Below are 23,187 nucleotides of genomic sequence, written 5' to 3' on the forward strand. Positions count from 1 at the left end.
AGAATTTATGTCCCTTTGCAGAGAGGGCATATGACAATGACCTTCGCTTTTCCCACTCGTGAGGGGAGAGAGGGTAGCAGTGTAGGAGAAGGTCATTTGACTAAAGTTTTTCATTCTGTCCTCCCCAGCCTCAAAGTGCTCAGGGATAGTATTGGTTGGTAATTGTGATGGTGTGCCTGAAGCAGTGAACAGACATCTTACGTGCTCAGAATTTTAAAGAAATTAAATATGAGCCTCACTTCTTTCTGTCATTCCACCAGTGTCAACGGACTTGCATGAGAAACGGTTATCACCTACATGTTGCATCTGCTTGCTGATTACAGTAGGTGGAATAATTTAGAATTGCACCATGGATCTAGAGAATTTCTCAGTTGTGTTAACACTGAGCCAAAAGTTCTGTTTCCATTTGTATTATTCTTAACCTTTGTTTTGAATAAACATAACATGACCTTATTTAACAGTTTTGGGTGTTCTAATCCCTTCGATAACCTGGATTCTATAGGTTTATTCACATTGCAATAAGGTATTCTAACCTAACCTTCTATCATGCGCAGAAACTGTTGTAGAAGTCTTTGAATCTTGACAAGGATTTGATTTCACAACATCTGTTGAAAATTATGTAGTGCAGTGGTACGTAGTTTTTCACGTACAAGCATGAGGTAATTAATCTGTGTACATCACTTCCTTGAGTCTGTCTTCGTGCCTCAGTGGTATTATTAGTGGGACTGTCCCATTGGGGTGTAATGTAGAATAAGAATGCTAATGTTTTGCTTGTGGTAGGTCTCTGTTATTCACCTACAGAACACTAGATACCCATGAAAAAGGTTAAACGTACAGAGATCTGGCATCCATTTCACAACTTGCAAGACATATTCTCAGGCATATGTAATATATATAACTCATTGCCAGAAAGCTAAAAGGAAATGATTGCATTTGAGTACAATGCAATCTACAACAATAGTTCAGTGTGCATGAAATTAAAAACTGCTGGTAACACATGTAGAATAAGTCAGTCGACAGTGTTTATTTTTACTGTAACTTTCTATAGAGATAAGATCCTGCTTCTTATAATATTTAATTGGCTTCATTAAGAAAAACAACAAATATTAATTATACCCACTATTATGGAATATTGAGTTTTCCAGAGCTGGACATGCAATATATTATTATTCTAATGTGTGAATGGGTCAGGATTAAGGTACAGCAATGTTACACTGACAAGGTACTAACACACTTCACCTTTTAGCTGAGATGGTTCCTTCTCTCCTTGATGCTCTGTCCCCGTTTTCAAGCACTGCTCACTTGACCTACTGTGTGTAGCAATTACTTTCATCTGACACTTCAAAAAAAATCCACCAACAAACCACTTAACCTAGAGTGCTCAGTTTTATGAAATAACATTTCTTACCTATTGAATACTTGAGCAGTATTATGGTTTAATTTTGGTATATTTTTAGTGGTATGTTTAGTCCATTTAGTAACATTGCATGAGAGGGTAAGAGTGTGCTGTAAAGGTACACAAGAGGAAATGCATAGCCTTAATGCAGTAATGAGAGTCCATCCAGTGAAGAGACACAGAGGGCTAAAATAGCTGGTGTGGAAATGGTAAAAAAATACTTTTGAAGTGAGGGCCTGGAAAAGGATTTTGTTATTTGGGTGGACAGAAACATGGTGGGGGAGGGGGGGAAGTGGTTGATGTTGGGGTGGTTTTTTTTTTGATGTTTCTTTTTAAATTTTATTTTTTCTTTTCTTGGAGGTGTTATGAAGAAGAATTTGTGAGACTTAAATGTAGAAAGTCTCAGGTAGAAAATGTGCCTAGGTATGACAGGCTGAGTGACAAGCAGTGTGACTTTGTTACCCCAGTTTTAAGAACTGAGGTATTAGAGAATCATAAGGATGAAGCCAAGGGCAGGGGGTAAAAGGCTGAGTTCCCTTCTGGCCTCATGGAGTTGGAGATGATGGCAGATTGCTCATAAATGGTGAGATTTGTTGTGGTGATTCTGGTTGGAGTAGACTTGAGTTACCAGCATAGAAATGATGGCTGGCTTTGAGTTTCTATGAGGGGAAGCACAGAGAGTGAATGGATAGAGAAGACCTAAAGAATAAGACCTGTGGGGTCCTATGGACAGAGCAGGGGTGGACAATGAGAAGTTTCCAACTCAGAGTACACTGTGGTAACAGAGAAACGAGTCCAGCTGGAGTCGCAGAAACTCTGTGTGGGTGAGGTGGCAAGATGTGCTGAAAGCTCAGTGGTGTCCAAGGCAGCCAAAAGATCAGACAGTGAAGGTGGATTGGGTTCAGAGGTTTGCCCTAAGGGAAGTTACCCAGCCTTTAATGAGAGCAGTTGCAGTTGAACATGAGGCAAAAGCCAGACCAGAATGTTGCCTACAGTGAAAATGAGGGAGAGAGGGTCTTCTGGTGACAATGGCAAAGACTGTATCAGGAGCCCAGGCAGCCAGCAGAATCACTGTCCCGTGGGATCTTCAGTAGGCAGCTGGACAAGGGGCTGAGTAACCTGATCGGACTGTGAAGTTAGTCCTGCATGTGCAGTGGGCTGTGCTGGAGACCTCCCGAGATCCCTTCTAACCCGGATCCCTCATCTTAGCTGACCGACCTGGAGGGGGGCAGCAGTTGGAGTAACAAACACAGCGTTTGGTGGTGGTTTGTTAGATGACAAACACTACAGTTGTGAGACTTCTGCAGGTTAGGGTCCATTTTTTTGTGCTTGGTGAATGCTGACTCCTTGGATGGGTATAATAATAATTTTTATCTTAACACTGAAAATACCCTTTACTTGATGTTTTAAGAAGAAATGTCTGATACAGTGGAATAGAGTTTGGTTGCTGGCTTAGGTTTTTTTCTCTTGCTTAGAGTGTAAGTAGTAAGTTTCCTTTTAGGAAACGTTAGTGTTACCTTGAATGTAAACAACTGTGTGCGCTTCATCTTTGGACTAGGTTCTTTATATGACCTTTGTGACTGTGAATTCAGAGATAAAACAAACATTTGTAATGGCTTTACTCCCAACAGAAAAAAAACTCATCTTGGTAGATGTTCCTTAAACTAAAGATCTTACTAACTGCTGCTGTACCAACCTGCAAAGTTTTTTGCTAATAGCTGAATTCCTGTCAGCACTGTTTATCATAACTGCCTCTAAAAATCTGTTTGCATTGCTTATTAGTAAACGGCTATTTTTTCCTGTCCTGTTGGACAACATTCACTTATTTAGCTGATGTATCTTCATAATAAAGCTTTACCCTTTGTATAGTTGAGAACCTATATAGTACACAGCAGGTTTGAAGATGGGACACACCTATACATTGGGCAATTTCTTCCTTTCCTCCAATTTAACCCTCAGGTACCTGTGACTGGTTTCTTCCACTCATACCTTCCTTTCCTTTCAGTATTCAGAAAATGAGGAATAACTCTGCTTGTACATTATTTAAAATTCCTTGAGATTTTCAGAGGAAAAGGTCTGTGTAAATGCTAATCATTTTACTATTTTACTCTTCTTTTTTCTGTCTGGGCTGGAGAGTAATACGTAAATGTGGAAATGCTTGCATGCATATGGCGTGTTTTTCAAACTGGGAACATGCATATCTGGAAAGTTTTCTAGTTTCATATTTTAGCTTTGTAAAATGTTTTCTAAAATAGCAGCTTTTATTGTTTAATTGTACTGCAAAAATGCGGAATGTGGATAAATATATTTGAACAAATGGGTACATCCTCAGGGAAGATAGAGTGGAATCTGCATTTGAATGTAAATTAAGTATTCCTAGTCCTTAATCCTACCCTCTATCCCCTAACCCCATGAGATGCAAGAGCTTCTAAACAAGCTCAATGGTTTTTATGCTGTGGTTCTTCAGGTGCATCTAGTAGTCTCTGTATTTAGCTTCTGGAGGTTTTTTTATGTTCCTGTGAGTTTGGGTGCTGCTATTTCTTTAGCCACCAGCAGCAGAGCTCCAGCAATGGGAAAATAAAATTTTCCCTTCTAGACTCTGGTAGGCTTGGTCTAGTACACTACCATGCACTTGTAGTTTGTCTTCCTGTCTGAGCTGCACACACGTACAGAGTACAATTCCTGTTTAAGTGCAAGAAAGACCTAACCAGTCGTTGCCCATTGGCCTCCTTTTCCTACATAAAACTGTTCCTTATCTCTTAGGGGTTTGTCAGTGGCTCCATGCTTTAAAGGTACATATCACTGAAGATGAATAAATATGATGATAGCAGCATGATTTTATTGTTCTTTTACTGGTAAATGTCTGTTCCTAAGTATTGAGACTCTTCGGTTTGGGAGACCAATCGGTCTGTTAACTACAGCAAGACTATGGAGGATCAGTTTTGGCTGGTGACAGTAAAAGCACTTAAAATGCCTAAAGGGTTAACATTAAATGCTAATCCAGTTCTCATATCTAGAAAGCTGTCACTAGTCCTGTCATAAGCCTGGATGATCACACGCTTTGCTGGGTAAAAAACTGGCTGGATGGCCAGGCCCAAAGAGTTGTGGTGAACGGAGTTAAATCCAGTTGGTGGCTGGTCACAAGTGGTGTCCCCCAGGGCTCGGTTTTGGGGCCACTCGTGTTTAACATCTTATTGATGATCTAGACAAGGGGATCGAGTGCACCCTCAGTCAGTTTGCAGATGACACAGAGTTGGGTGGGAGTGTTGATCTGCTCGAGGGTAGGGAGGCTCTGCAGAGAGATCTGGACAGGCTGGAGCGATGGGCTGAGGCCAGCTGGGGGAGTTTCAATAAGGCCAAATGCCGGGTGCTGCCCTTGGGCCACAACAACCCCCAGCAGTGCTACAGGCTTGGGGAGGAGTGGCTGGAGAGCTGCCTGGCAGAGAGGGACCTGGGGGTGTTGATTGACAGCCAGCTGAACAGGAGCCAGCAGTGTGCCCAGGTGGCCAAGAAGGCCAGTGGAATCCTGGCTTGTATCAGCACTAGCGTGGCCAGCAGGGACAGGGAAGGGATCTTACCCCTGGACTCAGCACTGGTGAGGCCACCCCTTGATGAGTGGGTTCAGTTTTGGGCCCCTCACTCCAAAAAGGCCATTGAATGGCTCGAGCGTGTCCAGAGAAGGGCAATGGAGCTGGTGCAGGGTCTGGAGCACAGGTCTGATGGGGAGCAGCTGAGGGAACTGGGGGGGTTTAGTGTGGAGAAGAGGAGGCTGAGGGGAGACCTCATGGCCCTCTACAGCTACCTGAAAGGAGGGTGCAGAGAGGGGGGATGAGTCTCTTTGAGCCAAGGACCCAGCGCCAGGACAAGAGGGAATGGCCTCAAGCTGCGCCAGGGCAGGGTCAGACTGGCTCTTAGGAAGGATTTCTTTGCAGAAGGGGTTGTTGGGTGTTGGAATGGGCTGCCCAGGGCAGGGGGGGCGTCCCCATCCCTGGAGGGGTTGAAAAGTCGGGTTGACGTAGTGCTTAGGGATCTGGTGTAGTTGAGAACTGTCAATGTTAAGCTAATGGCTGGACTGGATGATCTTCAAGGTCTTTTCCAACCTAGATGATTCTGTGAAGCTTAAACTCCCAAGTCTGACAATGTACAATTGCTGAGGCCAAACTTAGTCTTGTTGCCTTGCTATGAAGTCAAAGGGATTCTCGAATGATTAAGGTGTGAGGAGTTTTTACTGAGTCAGTGAAGACTTCTAATATCTTGCATGATCCAAACATGTTTTTTAACTCTTTTAATGAGAAATGTCATGTATGAAGGGAGGAAGGCAGCAGAAAGGCCCTAGAGATGGACGACTGTCTAGTTTTTGTAAAACATGATCAGCTGAGAAATTAGTTCATCACTAAAATTTTCCTTTAAGAATTCTTCAGTTCTGTTCTTCCTGAGCACAAACATAAGAAAGAGGAAATGCTTTCTCTCTGCCTTATTTGAAAATATATTCAGAGTCATATGCAAGAGTTGTATCTGACTGATAGTTTCTTTATTCTTGCTATCAAGAGCAGTTTTCAGTGCTTCAGCATCACTGTCTCATAACATCTAAGTTCTTTTCATTTTGACCGCATAATCATGTACCTTGTTTGGCTTGCATGCAAGGATATCTTTAGCATATACAGTAGCCTTGCTCTTTGATAAAAGCAAGATACTGTTTTGACTAATTGAATGGAAGTTCAGGTTTTTGCTTTGAAACTGAAATACTGTTAGGAATGCTATATACCTTTCCACACTTATAAGGGAATACTGCTTCTGGCTGAAGAAAGAAGATTGATCATTGATGACTACTTACTGCTTTTGTAAATGTATTTTTTTTAATTGAATTAGGGGGAAGCAAAATTTCATTTGGGCTAAGGTTTTTGAAATGTAAGAAAAGGCCCCTTCCCGTATGGATGTGTGTTCTGAATGTCAGGTCAGGCAGGCAAATGTAGAAGGAGCTGTGCCTTAATTTGCTGAGTGTTTGTTCGGTTGTGAGGTTTTTTTGTTGGGTTTTGTTTTGGTTTGGGTTTTTTTTGTAATGGCAGGCAATTGTGTGGAGATCTTGATGGCAACATTACTTGGCAAACATTTTGGAATCGGCTCAACATGTGACATCACACCCCCTTAAGGTTTTCCACATAAAATACGTCCTCCAAAGAAAATACAAAAATTGCGGCTTAATCTGAAATCTATTGTTTTATCCTCTAAGGTCTCATTAGGCACCTCAGTATTTCCTCCAGCCCCCCTCCCCCGCCCCTTTTTCCAGGCAGATAGACTAAATGTTGCAGATAATCGTGGTAAATGTTTTATAGTCTTCTTGGGGGGAGTATGGAGGAGGGGCAGGGAAGAGAGTTTTAATCCCATGTCTACCCTGTTTTCACAAGCAAAAAAAAAAAATGCAAGGACTCTGATGCTTAGTCTTTCCTTCTGTTCAGCTTTTCATGCTGTGTGAGCACACGTGTCTGATGTAACATTTTGCCACTTCTAGCAACTGTAGTTGTTTAGCTCTGTCTCAGATGAGTGTCTCATAGTTTTTGAGAAAAAGACAGCAGAGATGAAAACTTCATCTCAGGTTTTGGTTCCTGATACGATGATGTTTTACAAAAACAGTTCTTAGGGAAAAAAGTCAGTTCTGTGCCTTGTGGGGGGACTTTGTATGTGCATTTCTGTGTGTTCCTGTGCTTGTATGCATCTGTATAAATTTTTCTGAGCAGCAAAAGGTTTTTTCCATGCTATCTTTGATAGACCTGCAGGACAGAGGTGTAGTGCAAAGGGTGAACACTGCCAGAATACGTGGAACTTGATGTTACACAGACGAAGCAGAGAAAGAATTATCTATGCATAATGTGAGTTTAGAATAGACTTGACGTTCTCACACCCAAACATTTCCATCTGGAAGCTGTTCCTAAGTGAAAGGAAACAGGACAATATTCTCCTATCTTCTGGAGTAGCTACCCAGGGAATAGGAAATGTTCTTTGTTTTTTTGGTTGGTTTGGGTTTTCTTTTCCTTAGGATGTGTTCAGTTTTACTGCAGATTCAGAGAAGTCACAGTTCAAAGTGCCTTTTTAAAGACAGTAAATGGCATTAAATTCTTCTTAATCCTTCTTCTGAGAATTGATATTGAAACCCTCACACTGTGCTTAAACAAGCTGTGGTGCATTTAGATTACACTTAAAGTTGGATTTATGGTTTTTATGCCGATCCTGATATGAGAACTTTAGGGTGTTCTTATTTTCAAAGCCTTCTGTAAACTGTCCTCTGCCTTTACTTCCTCTCTCTGTATTTCTATGGTCTGTCCAAACACCACCTACTTTTCTCATGTCTTTTTCTTCTGCCATCAAAGGCTGCATGCCTGATTTCATATTCTGTTACTTACGCACTATAGTGTACACTGAGCATCTTAAACATGTTGAAAGGTTCACTTGCTTCGTGTTGGTTGTAACTCTACACATTTGTGTATCTCCCTGTATTCTCTGTAGTGTAACATAGCTGTCATCCTGCAGCAGTGCTGAAGAGTCTGCCAACCATTTGACCTGTCTCGCCTGCTGATGGAGATGAGGACACTACTGTTATTTAGGAGTAATTAGTCATGTTTTCACAGCTGAACTCTAAATATACAACTCTGCAAATATTTCTGATTTTTTGTGGATGCAAAATAAGAAGGAGAACAGATCCTTAGAAGTAATGTTAAATTGTAGGTATTTCTTAGTACTATGGCAAGAGGTAACCTTACCTTTCACGTTCTTGTTCCAGTAAGTTTGTAAACTCATCGCTTTTTTCCATGTATTTGCTGTGCTTCCTCTTCTCTTCCTCTAGTTCATACAATGTCTGTCTGTGTGATTTTTCTACCAGTAGCAGTTGCTGCAGCATTCGTCTGTGAGTTTCTTTCTGTTTCTCTACAACTTTATCAAGCTACAAAAAAAGCAAAAACTCCTGAAGTCTTTTGAAACGTTTACTTGCTCAGACTTTCATTAATGAAAGATTTTGAGAGGCTTGATAATATAAAAGGCATTTAATAGCCTGATGGCCAGGTCCTTTGGTATCTGTTTGAACAGGGTTATTTAGTTCTGTCAGTCTAATTCTGACAAATTAGAAAAATAAATTAAGTTACTGTTTTGCAGGACCCTCAGTCACCTTCTGTTCCTCCTCCTGCCGTGACTGATCCTCAACAGCTACTAATTAACAGTTAGTGTTCCCAGGGCTGCGCTTTTCTCATTGATCATTGTGGTAGAGAACCAGATGTTTTGGCAGAAGCAGCCTCTGCTTCACACAGTAAACGACTGACTTTTGGTTGAATAGAAATAGCTGCCTCGTTTGTAGCTGCATAAGAAATGAGAACATTGAATTGTATTTGTAATGCAGACAGGTAGATCAAAAAGCAGTTTTCCTCTGGTTTCACAGTAAATATGTGATAGAACCAAGAGTAGAAAACAATCCTTTATCCTGTGCGTACTCTGAGCATGGCTCTGGGTTTCTGGAATAAATAAGTGCTAAATTTTGAAATAGTTGGAAGTATTTTTATTTAACAGTGGCATTTCTGATTTTGTTCCTCAAATTTCACATGTTGTAAAGGGGTTTGTCTTGCGGATAGCACCTTTGAGCATCAAATTTCCTCCCCTTCCCCAACGATTTCTGCTGAGCTTCTAAATATTATTATGTAGTGCCTTTTAAATTTAAATAATCTATTTTAAATTTTGGTAATAATTTTTAGTTTTTCTAAACCACAGAGGTATTGGCATAACTGTTCACTGGAGTTATGCTGTTAAACAAAATGATTTGCACAGAGTGAGAGAAAACTGTCATTCTGAGGATTCTCTTATAATTTTGAATTCAGCATGTGGCTGAGTTATGCAAGTGTGTGTGTGAAACCAGAAGGGGTTTTCCTCCTTAGGCATTACTGATCTAGCTGAAGTTCCAGGAAGGATCACTGGAGGCCATTTAACGACCTAGGCAGAGTCTATATTTGTGAGAATCTTCGTTCCCTGCTCATTCCCCTTCCCTTGTGGAGATTGCCTCCCTCATCAGGTCAACACCAGAATCCTTGTATCCTTTTTTGGAAAAGAGAAGTTTTGAGCTCAAGGCCCAGTGCCTGCTTTGAACCACAGTCTATTCAGCTTTGCAGTGCTTCACTCTATTAATAGGGAAGATTTCACAAATGAGCAGTGTGGGAAGCAAGGTTGGTTCTGGTTCTCTGATGTTTCCCCCACAAGTAATTTCATGTGCCACAAGAAACACTGGGGCTTCAGATTCTTAGGGCCACTGCTTATTTTGGGCAATTTAATTCCAAGGACTATGAATAATTATCTTTTCCTCATGTTTACTCACAGTTTGGCCAATAGAAGCAATGACAGGAAGAGCTGGAATGCTTGAACATGAGTTTCTTGAATGAGTGAGAATGCCATTAATTTCTACATGGGCTTCCAAGTCTCCCACTGCTTACCTCAGCTTCTTTTTAAGCTTTATATATTCTCTTATGTTTCTCCTAAATAATTGTGGGTTTTTTTGGTGCACTGCTATGAATAAGGAAAAAGGAACTATTGACAAGACTTCAGATATGGTTTGAGTCCAAAATATTCCAACAGAAATGTGAACCATTTTGAAAATTGCCTGTTCTTTCTGCTTATGATGTTAGAGAGTACCCTCTTCTGTTGCTGCATAGCTGAGCTCATTTCATGAATGAACAAAAAATGTAAAGAAACTTGTAACTGCCCCTTTTGGCTGTTTTGTTGTGCTCTTACAGCAGATTGTTAAGGTTTTTTTCATCTTGTTTACCCATAATTTGCACACTTTTACACCAGCAAGGTCAGTGCTTTCTGCAATCATGATCCTGAAGTAGGACCTCTCTTGGGGAAACATTTTTTACCTAAATCCTTGCATATGCAAGCTTTCTCAGTGAGGAAGTGCTGCCTTATGCAGTAATCTCTTGGCTGTGTTATCTATGTCTTTTACAGAGGTTGAAAACTGAATTGCCGTAACAGGTCAAGTTGAAGAAAACTGGCCATTTTTAATTTTTCCTCTCTCGCCCTTCTTCCACCAGAAGTGGAAATTTCAATATTCGAAATCTTTTGTTCAGCTACTAGCTTACCAGAAAGAGAGAGAGAATTTTCAGGGTCTTTTACAGCCCTCCTGCCCCACCAAGATTTCAGAGATTTTTTTGGAACAGCTATTGCACAGATGCTGAAGCACCATCACCTGAGTTTCTGATCCTTGCCTTTTTAAAGGTCATGCTGCCAGGTGAATACATGCTGTTCTCGGAAAGCAACCTGCCTCCTGTTTTTTGATGAAGTTCCGATGCAGTGCTGCTTGCAACTATGGCCCTGACTTGCTTAAATTGATATGAACTGGGCATCAGCCTTGCATGATAGCGCTTGCTGGTCTCAGCTCTCAGTGTGAGGTCAGGTGGGGAAGAAGGCAAAGGTGTGAACTTGTGATTTCTTTTGGCAGACAGTCTCTGTGGATGGGTTAAGAAAGTGAAGTGATGCATTTGTACGGGTTGGACTACCCCTTCAAAAGTATATGTAAGAATCCAATTTGTGTAAATTGCTGTCATAAGGAAACACTGAAATTTCTGGCTACAAGCTGATGATGAATCAAATGACTCTTGTTTTCAAACATGTAAATGCCTGGTGGAGGTGAGGCTTAGTCATCAGCACAAACAACATTAACCAAATAGAAAATAGTCCTGTGTCTGCACTGTTGGGTGCAAAGGATGTGGGACCTGCCAGCAGTGTTTGATGGGTTCAGTATATTATGTTTGCTCTAGAATATTTGTTGAATGCCTACAAGAGGTTAATTCAAGCAGTAATCCAAGCAGCATGTATGCAAGAAGAAAAGTAATAACTCCAGGTTTTTGTTTTGCAGTTCTTAATGAGTAGTTCCAGTGCCTTTGACTTCACTGCTTTTGTCAGTGTTGGGATTAGCAGTTTGGACTACAAACTGGTATTTGGGATGGCTGAGGTGTGTGTTCAAGGCAGGGAGGTGGAACGAGGAATTTGAAAATCAGTAAAAGAACAGTAGTGTCCTGGGGAGACCTGCTTACATGATAGGGTAAGAGAGATAAGTAAATAAGCTGCTGCATCAAAGCTGTTTTCATGTTGCAGTTTTCTCCTGTTGCTCAGACTGGAATGTGCATTTAGGTTTGCTTTTCTAGAGTGCTCTCAAATTGGTTCTACCACGAGCATTCGCAGCTGGCGTGTGGCTGTTGCAGCTGAGGATGAGGTGGAGAGCAAGAGCTCAGGATTCCACTCAGGAGAGGAGGGAATAGGTGCTGGGCCTGTCTCCTGGTACAGGTGGGTGATAAGAGAACTGGTGAGACAGCAGATCCTACATCACAATTAACACAGACACTTGAGATCTGCATGTAAGCTGCATAATGGGTATGAGCATTTGGCCTTGTGCCACTTGTGTGTGTTACCGTGCAGCGCTACTCTCCCTCCCTGCAGGACCGAGCAGAGCAGAGTCTGGTACTGGGTTGCTGTATTTCTGTGTGGTTTGTTTGGAAGCTCTGTCGCGTCCCTCTGTGAGATAAGGGTGCTTCCCTGGGGAGCAAATTTGACCCTCACGTTTTCCCTGTGAGATCTCGTGGCTCACTCCCACGTATCCATGTAAGAGAGAGAAGTTGTGTGAACCCCTGCTAGTGTGAGATCCTCGCACAGGAGCAGTCTCCAGCAGCCTCTGGTTCTTCAAATTACTCTGTCCAAATGCTAAATCTGTGCATGAAGAAATATCCGTTTATATGTACACACACACGGTAACTCAGCATGTACAGTTCTTGGCTAAAAACCGCAGAGGACTAATAAGCAGCAGTATAAATGTCTTCTGTTGAAAATTAAAGTGATAAAATCTTAATTAAGTGATTTGTTGTTTTGTTCTGTCTAACCATATGGGCTTTTTGCTAGAATTAATACTTGAACATACTGTACAGTACAATGGAAAATAAGAGGCATGGTCTTACGTAACTGTGAATAGTTCAGCAAGCTAAAAATTCACAGGAATTTAATAGTTTAAGTACATTTTGCCACCAACTCGTGTGTGAAATCAAACTAGGATGGTGTGTCCCATATCCCTTACTTTGGAACTGAACTTTCCATCCTTCTCTTTTTAGACCGTTCTGTGTTTGGCGCTGTGCCAGAATAAAATCCAGGTTAGTTACATTTCTTTATCCAAAGTTCAGTGAAATATTATTTCTGTTTATAATATCCTCATGGTCATTGTTTATAAATATATAATCCTGAGTTTAGGATTACTGGACATTATGGGAACAGTTCCTCCCTTGTCTTTTTCAACCCTAGCTGAGCCAAATTTCCACATGGATATGAAGGTCTGCTTTTCCTGAATGCCACGTTGTCAATGTTAGTGTTTCAGTCTCTTCCTATAACTGACTTACTGGTGCCCCACAGCTGTCTGTTGGCAAGTTGTGACTGACACTTGTAAGACGTGAAGATGCAATTGGACGTACTTTGTTAAAACGCTGATGAGGATGCACCTTTCCCTGAGTTGATTGGCACTGGGATTTTAAAAATGGATTCAATTTTGAATTACCCTTGATGGTTGCAGAATACAGGCTTTCTTCTAGTTTCGCTGCTTTTAGAGGGTTCTCAAAGTGGTAGGAGGTATTGTTCATCACATTTCAAACAGTGAGACACTAGATTTTTTTTTTTTTTTTAATCTTTGACTGTGTTATTGGCAGCTGGGGAGAGTTAGAAACCAGAATTGGCTTTCTAATTCCATGAAGGTTTGAAACGTGAGAAAAATACACCATAAAATCTGCAGTATTTTCCTCTTTATCTCTCTTTTCCTACATCGCCTTCTGTGATGGATTTTAGAATCTTTTAAAAAATTTATTTATTTTTGAATCTGGGAAAATGGTTCTTAGGTTGTTATTCTGTATTTATTAGAATGTTGAATACCGTTTGTTTTCTATTCAAGAGAAGTGGCAATTGATCTGAAGCCAGATTTTTTCATGAATAACTGACTTGATCTAAATTTATAAACCATGCAAAGATGGAAAGCCTTTTCAGGCCTTTGTGTCAGAAGCAAAACCAAAATAAAAGTCTATTCTCTTTTATGCCCCTTTAAACATAAAACAATTTATTGTATCCTCAAGTGTGAGGAATAGTAAACTGGCATTTGTTAGGCTGCAGAAAGAAATAGCTGCAGAGCAAATTTGGCCGAAAAAACCTCTCTGCTTTCAAAAAAGTAAAAAAGTCTCCTCAAAGCCAAGGAGGACATGGTTTTGGTCTGTCACACTCCTTGTAGTTTTTGCAAAGGAAGATGTATTACTACTGTTTTCTATTTTGCTACGTCTCTTCACCTATGAATCCTGTTCAAAGAGAGTAAAGCTGTCCAGTCACCAAATTTTCCCACTACATTCTTAACCAAATTTGCCAAGAAACTCATAAAGTTCAGGATAGATGAGTGAATTGTGAGAGAACATTAAAGGACCAGTAATCAATCTTACAGATCTCCTCTGAAATTCACTGTATTCTCAACTGAGTTTTGGGAAGGTCTTCTGTGTGTTCAGGGCTATAAGGCTAAATTGTCACGGTGAGACACACAAGCTGTGGAGGAACTGGATCAGCAGAGAGTTTGGATGCAGATACAAAGGTATGTTGTCATGGTGGCAAAGGGGGAATTTAAGTGGTCTGTTCCCATGCTTTGTGGCTGGTTCCACCTCTCCCTTGGTTTTTATAAACATTTAAAAAATGCAAACAAAAACTAAATGGATCTCTGACTTAATTTGGGGGGATTTTGAAACTGAAGTTGTGGAATGCCTGCCAATGATGGCATCCTTTAGTTTACCAAGACATAAGAAGTGCCAGTGGTCCTTCTGGCCTTTCTGTTGCTCTCAGGATGTTTACCTTTGCCTTTTGGAATTGCCAAATCCAGTGGTGTTAGAAATCCTTTCTCTGCCATTAAGTGCAAGAAGGAAAAAGCATGTATAAACTTATGTAAAGTAACAGGCTGAACTTATGTTTTCAAACTTTTTTGGACTTCTCTTCAAATCATTTCCACTTGTGCTCAGAGTTTCTGTGACATAATGCCACAATGTTCTAAAATAAATTCACCTCCACAGTTGAACTTTATCTGTTTCAGATTATAGCCAGAGATTTTAACCTTTGAGCCTCTGAAATGAGTGTTGACCTTTTGCCTGACATAATTTTCTCTGAAATGAACTCTGTATCCTTAGGTACATTTCTGTTCAGAAAGCTTGGAAAACACTCGGTAGAAGAATTTTAATTCTGCTTTTATTTTTATGATGATTATCTATACTGAGCAGTATATTAAAAACGTTATCTAAATTCAAGAGGAGACACTTGGGGAAAAAAGCACATATTCTGATTTAAAGGGGTTTTAATATCCAGTGATTTGCATTGCAGGGCAGAAATGAAATTCAGATAACATTGTTCAGAAAGTATGGCTGCTACTGCAGTGTAATTAAACTAAAGGTTATTTAGGTATCATGTGAGAATATTAGATTTCTGCCTGGATGAAGTTTCTAGTGACAGCTCATTACAGTAACTACTCAGACCAAACAGGTATACCCATGACTCCCCCAGAATTAGTGGGACTTGGGATATGTGAAGGTGGAGAGCTGCACCATTACTGCTGAATGGGCCCTTGCCAGCGGTCGGTACGATGGCCTCAGTGAGAGGTGGGGAGGCATCTGTTTGTATGGGCTGTGAGTTTGGATAACAGAAAGGGGAAAAAAAAGAGTTGATGTCAAAAAGAGGCTGATTATCAGAGTTTGAGTTAAGCAAAATGGTGTCTGCCTATGTTTAAAGCCCTTAGTGTGCAGTATAAATGAGGATCATTAGATACCTGTTTTTATTTGGGACCCTGCTGGACCGTGGCCTTTATTCTGATGTCATTTACACTCATGTTAGGCTCTAGATTTAGAGCTCATTTGCTTTCTTCCCCTGAAATCAGTGAGATATTTTCTGTTGAATTTGGTGGGAACTATGGTTAAATATTGATTATGTGTTCATACCTCTCCCATAGGCTTTTCGTAGACATCTTCTTGCCATTGCTCAGCCTTTGTTTGAATAGCGTCTCGCTGGAGGGCCTCTAACACCTTCTTGGGAGTAACAAAGCCGTACTGGGCTTCAAGCAAAGCCAAGTCAATTTTTTCAGCCTTAAGTACTCCTATAACTTCATCTTGAGCCTGCAGAAACACAAAGTAAAGTTTTATTTTGTTAAATTCTATATGTGTATTTACAGGTTAGTGTTCTACTTTTGATTTTAAGGAAACTGAAAAACTTTTTTTTACATGCTGTGTATGTTAACTGCCCCACAATAGCAACATGAGACAGGTAAAAAGCATGAGAGAAGTATTAGTCTGTGTATTTTATTATTTCTGCATAAAGTCCAACATCTTCAGAACCCTCATCAATGCTTAAGTACTTTGTTAGTGATTAGATTGTATGGCTGTTTCTGGACCAGTGTGTAGCAGTCGCAATACCCAATTTCAGGGTAAAGTGTGTCTTGTGGTATTAAAGTCAATTTTAAATTGTTAGTGCAAGATGTTAGGATGGTTCTTGAAGCCTGGAAGTGTCGCACATTCTGTATATTCTGGGTGCAAAGGTGTCTTCTGTAGTTTAAACCGACCTGGGATCGTCTGCTGCTGTTGTTCCACCGAGCTCCCTTGAGCGGGGAGCGCAGGGAGGTGGGTGCTGTGGGGTATGTGACCCTTGGCAACGCGCCTTCCAAAGCCAGGCAATAGTGGCAGTTCTTTAAAACAAGACTAATCGCCTTCAAAGCGGGCAGTGGGGTCCCGCGAGCGTGTGGATATGTACGTACACATGCATGTGTGAGACCATGCCTGATCTATTTATAGACGTGTAGCTGTGCACACACTCATGTACATGCCCTCAGGTAATAAGCAACCTTGTAGCATCAAGTTTTTTGGAAGTAACTACTGTAAGGGTATTCTCAATTTGTGAGTGCATGCTAAAAAAGAGTATTTTAAAAGAGAATGATTAAGAGAAGGTGGCATTATCTGGTTTCCAAAAATCATTTAGTTTCAAAAAGTATAGCCTAAAAATGTGCATTGTACTTTTTTAATGTCACTGCATTTGTTTCATTAACCTTATGAAATATCTATGACATCCTATTACCAAAGAGTAGATACAATATGTTCTCAGGTATGTTTCCAATATGCTATTTTATATATAGTATTTCAGAAATTCTTGTGCAAGGTGGCAGGTGCACATACCTTCTTCCTATCATACAGCATTGCTCTGTAAGGCCATGCTCCATAATGGAGAACCATGCTGTAAGTATCTCCAGTATTTGAACTGATCTATGGATTCTCTTCACTCTTTGAAAAACCCCACAAAAACCAACCAAACAAAAAAACCAAATCAAAACAAACCACCAAGAACACTTTGCTATAAAGTTACTAGCTCCTACACGTAAAATTGGAGGGGACGGAATACCTGCTGCAAATATTGTGCTAATTGTCTCGAAGTCCCTCTTCTAATGATAATATTCTTTCATGACAATATCTGATTACATGAATGTTTCCACTGGTGGGAAAACTGTTTTAGGTCACCATCTATCCTAAGGCTGCGTCCATCTTTTTTTGCTGCATCCTCTGGTGGTGGAGTTTGCTCCCTGCCTCCATTACAGTGACATAACTACATGAACTGTCTCAAACATCCATTGTCTGCAGTGCTCTCAGTTAAAAACAAAACAAAGTACGTGCTAATCCTAAAAGACTAGAATAGGAAGGGGCAAAATCAGGGGGATGTATCAGGAGAGGGTAACGCTTTCAGTCTGCCTGCTCTTGGCTGGAGCACTTCTGTGTCCCTGTTTGTGACTGTTTAAAAGAATATAATCTATTTCTTACCATTGCAGAAAAAACCTAGAAGAGTGATCTTTGTGCATCTGAAATGTTCTGGAATCGGAGAGTAATGGCATCTAACTTTGGAACTTAGTTATGATTTGACTGATACTTGATGTTTAGAGGTTTGACTTGGCATAACAGGAGGTAGAAAATTAGGAATAAAAAATGACTTCTCATTTTTTCATTCATAATGCTTCCTTTGGAATGTTGGGCATGATTTAAACTGATCATGTCAGGCTTATTGTTTCTCATTTCACTCTGTTCCAGTTCTAAATCTTAAGAATTGAAGTGTGTGTGGTTTTTATATATATATTTAATTATTTATATTACACCAGTGTAATGAAGTGTGTGTGTAATATAAATATATGTGTGTATGTATATATATACAAACATTCTTTTTTGTATTTGAGAGAAAGAGACAGCTGTTTTGGAGGAGAGTGTGACACCTGAATTTTAATCTAAATTGAGAAGGGGCAAGTGAGCAGGAGAGAAATGTGTCTCAAACACAGAAATCATTCTGTTTGCATAATGAAATGCTCTGTAGAAGTTTGCCTTGAGTCTACCCTCAGAGATTGGTACATCAATCAAATATTCATATGGCACATGTGTTCTGTTAAGCATGTATGTACTGTTATGAAGTATATACACATGTGTTAAGAATGGCACTGCCCAGGTACTGTCTAGGTAAGACACTCTGAAACCATGAGATAACTCATTTATGCTGCTTTGGCCAGTTTGCTCTTCCCTCTGCCTGTGAGCAGTTTTAAGTGGCTATTGCTACTTCTCTGCAATCAGCCTGCCACAGAAATATTCTCCCAGCTCAGTGGAAATCTGGTTCCCACTTCCTGAAATTATGTTTGACCAGGTTAAGCATCATTTACCACTTGGCAGCTGGCTCCTTTTCCAGATAGAAAAATGCTCGCTCTTGAAAATCCAGTATCTTGTGGGCTAAGTGGCATGCAAGACTTAATGCTTCACATTATGGGAAATAAAATGGATACTTTGATTTTTCTAGCAAAAGATGTTAGAATCCTGTTGAGTGAGTTACTTTGTGTGATGTGGCACATACTGATTCATGGGGAGTAATGCCCATGACTTCATAGGGCAGGGGAGATAAGAAGCAAGTGGCAGATCTTAAAGGTCACTAATATGTTCTCAATATAGGTTTTACAGTGGCAAATACTTTGTATTCAAAGTACTTAGAATGGGGCAACACAATAGGAAAGCTTTGAGAGTTCTCTGTTTTGAGAGTTACGTGATCCTTCACAGTGAACCATGAGTGTTTTTAGTGTGATACAGGCATGTGGGGTGGTGTAAAGATCACCTTTTCTGGCTGATTAGCTATAATTTTCATTTTTAATGTACTTAGCAGTTTATATTTGTCCTTCTGTATCAAATTAGGTTGGGTGTTTTCTTAATATGAAAGCAGCCTGTGTTTCCGGTAAACTGGGGCAGGGGGAAGTGTGTGGAGTATAAAATAAGACAATAAATCACCTGTAGTTCACCCTCGAGGACACTAAGAAGAAATAACAAGTCATCACGAGAGAGATCTTCTCTTTTCTTGAAAGAACTTCTTTGTTTTTTTTCTGCCTTAGGGCTTCTTAGGATGGTACTGGCTTGGGCTACATCGTCCTTCTTCTGCCTTCTTTGCACGTTTCCTCTCCCACTGTATCCAACCTCTTCTTTATGATGGTCTTTTGGCTTTTGCTGGCTCAGCTTTGGTCGGGTTGGGCTTTCTGTGCTGTTGCTTCTGGAACGCATGGTTTATATCTCTGAAGCTGAAGGAAGGTGGGGAAAAAAATAATTGTTTTAAATAACAGAGATTATAAAACTATTACCATAATTTATGGTGGATATTATTGTCTCCAGACTGGTAGTTTTCCCTCCCACACAAGGCTGTTTGTCATTTGACAGAAGCTGACAACCTTATGCAAGCCAACAGGACTAGGCTGTGATCCTTACTGGGTGTCTGCAGTGAAGTGAGTCTTAACTGGTCTTACGCGGTTGTAACCATTCCCTCCTCAGTATTTGCGGACAGGAACTTCAGCAGCAGCACTGTGCACATCTCCCGTTGGAGAGACAGCGCCTGCCTCACCTTTCAGGTAGATACTTATTGTGATCAGGCAAGTTTAGGTTTAGAAGGTTTTCACTGGGAAGATCTTTCTCTTCCAATTTCCTAACGTCCCAGCTCTAACTGTATAGCTGTGTTTTGTTTGTCTTTCCAAGGAAGAGCTCAAAGCAGTCCTCCACTACCATGAGTTATGCAGCTGCATTCCCCGTGTTTGGCAAAATGGAGAAGTTAGCACATCCAGACTGCACGGGGTGAGCCTCATCATAACCACCCCCTACCCCCCACCGCCACTACCTCCAAAACCAAACTACCTCGCTGATTGTGCTGTGCCCCCCACCCCCTGATAACCAGGTAGTGTGAAACCTTACTGCTTCTTTAGCCATAGACTAACACTCTAGAGCAGTTAGTACCTGGCCAAAGGGAGACCTGTCCTAACTAGGCACCTTTGAAGTGCCACTGTTATGTAAGCATACTCTAATGCTTTTGCAGATAAATGACTAACGCTGTATAAATATTGATTAACCTCAGGAACTCTGTTTTGCTTATCGCCAGTCAGATTAAGGTATGAATGGATTATAGTCCACCTCTACAGGAAAACTGTGGTCATGGATACTGTCTGGCAGACAAAACTCTGATCATGTGATTCAAATGTGAAATTAAACATGTTTGAAATACAAATAAGGCACGATTTTTCTTACTAACCCACAAAGCTAATTGCTGAAAGGTCCAGAAAATTGTTATGGCCTGTGGTAGGGAGGAGATAATTGCACTGCTGCTTTTTGGCCTCACAAATCTGTAGCTGATAAAGTTCTTTCAGAGCTCCCCCTTCCACCAGGTTCTGACTCTAAATCCTAAGCTCTGTGACTGCACACCTTAACTGTGGTAATTTTCCACTGAGTGCTACAAATACTTCCTTTTGTTGATTTTTCTGCAAGAACAGAGGAGTCGGAAGAAGCTTTTGGTTTGTAATGGATGGTGGCTGAGAGTGGGGGAGAATTTATCAAAAACATTACAAGAGCAAGTGACATTTTCTATAATGCTGAAGTCTCTTCTAGTCTCATTTAGAGCACTCATAATAGCTTATGTTTCATAAGAAAAACTTGTTTCTCCAGGTCTCCAAAAACCAGGGTGTGTCAAATTTGCATGACAGTGTGCACTGGAACCTGTTTTGTGAAGCTGTGCGTCGATAGTGTCAGGTCAGGATGGGAACTTTTTACAGTGCACGTGGGAAACCGAGAGCTGTTCATAGAGGCCAGCAGTGATGCTAGCTGGTGATGGTTAGAGTTAGTGCTCATCCTGTCCTTTCAGTTGGATGTAACTTCTCTTTGTTCACCGTGGTCTGCTTATTAGGCTTACTCACCTTTTGCATCTTGCTTACATAAAATGGTGAATGCTTGCTCGGCTTTTGTATACAGTTAATGGCTCATTTTGTAAGATCAAATGTGAGTTAAATCAGGTAACCTGAATGCACTCTGAGCTCCATGCACTTTGATGCCGCAAGCACAGGACACTCTGAAATAAATAAATCAGTCTGAGAAGTCCGTGTGTCTTTCCCTTCACACGTGCCAGGTGCAGCAGCAGCGTCAACTGGGTGTCAAGCTACTGTCAAACTTGTTGACAACAAGTGTCAATATGGCATTCCTTGCGGCAGGGAAGAGGAACCAGTGTATAAGGAAGAAGTTCATATCTTTTCAAGCTTTTTGAGTTGGCTACACCTAGAAACAGGATCCCAAACTTGAAAGGACAGTAGTCTCGGCGATCCTGCCAAGAAGGATGCCTTCCCCCACGTTTTCTCTTACACTGTACACATGCTGTGGGTTCAAGGCCACGTGCCACGCACAGTTTTCACAGCTGCAGAGGGCTAGCTGTGACTCCCTTTTAAGTTGGTCGTGTCTACTTCATAATCAGGTAAATTAGTCCTTATTACACTAGCAAGAGGCACTTGGTCCCTGAGAAGGCCAGCTGACCTGCCAAATAGGTTACTCTCCTATGGAGATGGTGCTTTTGCAGCATCCCAGAATGGATTTTTTTGTTTTTATTTTCTTGTTGAGCAGAATTATTACGTATACTTTACCTGTGTTCGGTTCTGGCATTCCAGAATGCCAGTACTTACTATTGAATTGGCAAATGCAAACATTTATCAGATTTAGTAATTAACATGAATGGTTAGAGGTTGAAGTGGCATACTGTATGTACGCTTCACTTTTTTTTATTGGTACTTGAGTGTAGCTGACAGAAGAGGCACAAATGCTCTGGTATTAGTGGGCTGCCTTATTAAGGTATTCTTTGTCTGTTGATTTGTTTAAGCCTTTTTATTACCTGTACATTGACTGGCTTTCTTATTATTTGTAGTGTTGTCTGTTTATATAAGAATATTAGTGCTGATGTGGTCATCAAAGGATGTAGGTATGAGTAACAGGAGGGCAATTCAAATCTTCAAAATACCGCAGACAGTGTAGCTGCTAGTGCAGCAAGCAATGTAGGACCTCAGAAATGGACAAAAATAAACATCCACCTACCTTGAAACTCCTCACCACCTTCAAATTATCAGACCCCCTAGATGTGGCACCATCTAAGGGACTAACCCTTAAAGTGCACCTGACACTTTGGAAAGAACATCAGCTGCTGTGTTATGCCCTTGCACCATGGCAGAAACATGGTCCGTTCTAGTCCACAGGATGCTGGATTTCTGCAATGTTATTAAGCCCTCGAATGGCCCTAAGGATAGAAGCAGTGTCATTTGAAATTTTCCAGCTGTGTGTTTTGGTATGTTGGGTTGTTTTCTACTTTGAACAACTCTTCCCATGTTCTTGAAGGTTAATGAAGAGCAACTTTTTTTTTTTCTTAAGGTAAAAATGTTAATAGGCTCATAAAATTTGGATATCAGTTGTCTCATGGCACCCAAAAAGGTGTGTCTCAGCTCCTGAGCCCAGGCTCTCAAGATTAGACTGAGTGAAAAATTAGCCTTTTTGCATATCTGTGTCTTGGCTGCTTTTCACTTTAAATTACATATTGATGGGGTCTGTGTACAAGAAAGCTGTCTTGCAAAAAAGAGGTAAGGAAGAAGTGTTCCTTCTTGTAACAGGGGTTGTAGTTCATGAACAGAGCCTCTGTGGTTTCTCTTGGAGGGCTGACTCTTGCATCTTGTGGCAAACTTCTCTATAGAAGCTAATTTAAGCCCTGTTTCTCCATACCACCAAGAAGGATGACAATATAAGATACCTTAGAAAACAGTAAACAACTGCTAAGAAAGAAGAAAGCAGGTGAGAAGATTTGGTTGGGCATCTGTGCCTTGCACTTGTGATCTTTCATCCGTTTTGGATGAATTACTACACAGTGGGATTGTAGCTACGTGAGCAGAATAAACAAGGATACTTGTTGGCGTTCTCATATGATTCTGTATGTACCATCTAGGCAGTACCTGCTTGCATCAAAAATAAAAAAGATTGAAAGGGACAATCTAGGTCATGAAGTCATGTCTCCTGAAATCAGAGACCACCATGCAGTGGGTACTTAATAGAGGTTAGTTCAGTGTAAGTGTGCTAATTGAAGAGCACAAGGCTTCTTTTCTGCATTATTGTGCTTTCCTTCACATTATGAGGTATCTGGTTTTTGCTGAAGATTTTGCAGTGGTATTTTGCTTGAAGTCAGAAGGTGATGGTTCCCAGGCTCATCAGATTCAGTGCAGCTTGGTAGACTGGTTCTGGATTCAAAATGGACGAAGGGTACGTTGAAACATTCTGATAAATCAAATTGTTGCAGGTAACATACTCAGCAAAGTTTGAGTCTATTCTCAGTGTTCTTGTTCTTTTTATAGTTTGATTTCCATTCTGTTTTTAAAGAGCTTGCTC

The 23,187-nt window shown here is 40.7% G+C and overlaps 2 protein-coding genes across 5 annotated transcripts in view; one reads left to right on the forward strand and one right to left on the reverse strand.

Moving 5' to 3' along the window:
- Positions 1-23,187, forward strand: part of CMSS1 (cms1 ribosomal small subunit homolog) — a 248,172-nt gene that overhangs the window by 72,020 nt on the left and 152,965 nt on the right. The window lies entirely within an intron of this gene.
- Positions 1-23,187, reverse strand: part of FILIP1L (filamin A interacting protein 1 like) — a 213,907-nt gene that overhangs the window by 70,213 nt on the left and 120,507 nt on the right. For all 3 annotated transcript variants that reach the window (XM_074807267.1, XM_074807256.1, XM_074807277.1), the window contains 3 exons: positions 18,760-19,043; positions 15,409-15,582; positions 8,152-8,330 (listed from right to left, as the gene is read on the reverse strand). In XM_074807267.1, coding sequence (XP_074663368.1) covers positions 8,152-8,330; positions 15,409-15,582; positions 18,760-19,026 — 620 coding nt within the window. In that variant the 5' untranslated portion in view covers positions 19,027-19,043. The remainder of the gene's footprint in view (positions 1-8,151; positions 8,331-15,408; positions 15,583-18,759; positions 19,044-23,187) is intronic.

This window comes from Strix aluco, chromosome 2 (assembly GCF_031877795.1).
Source record: "Strix aluco isolate bStrAlu1 chromosome 2, bStrAlu1.hap1, whole genome shotgun sequence".
Lineage (NCBI taxonomy): Eukaryota > Metazoa > Chordata > Aves > Strigiformes > Strigidae > Strix > Strix aluco.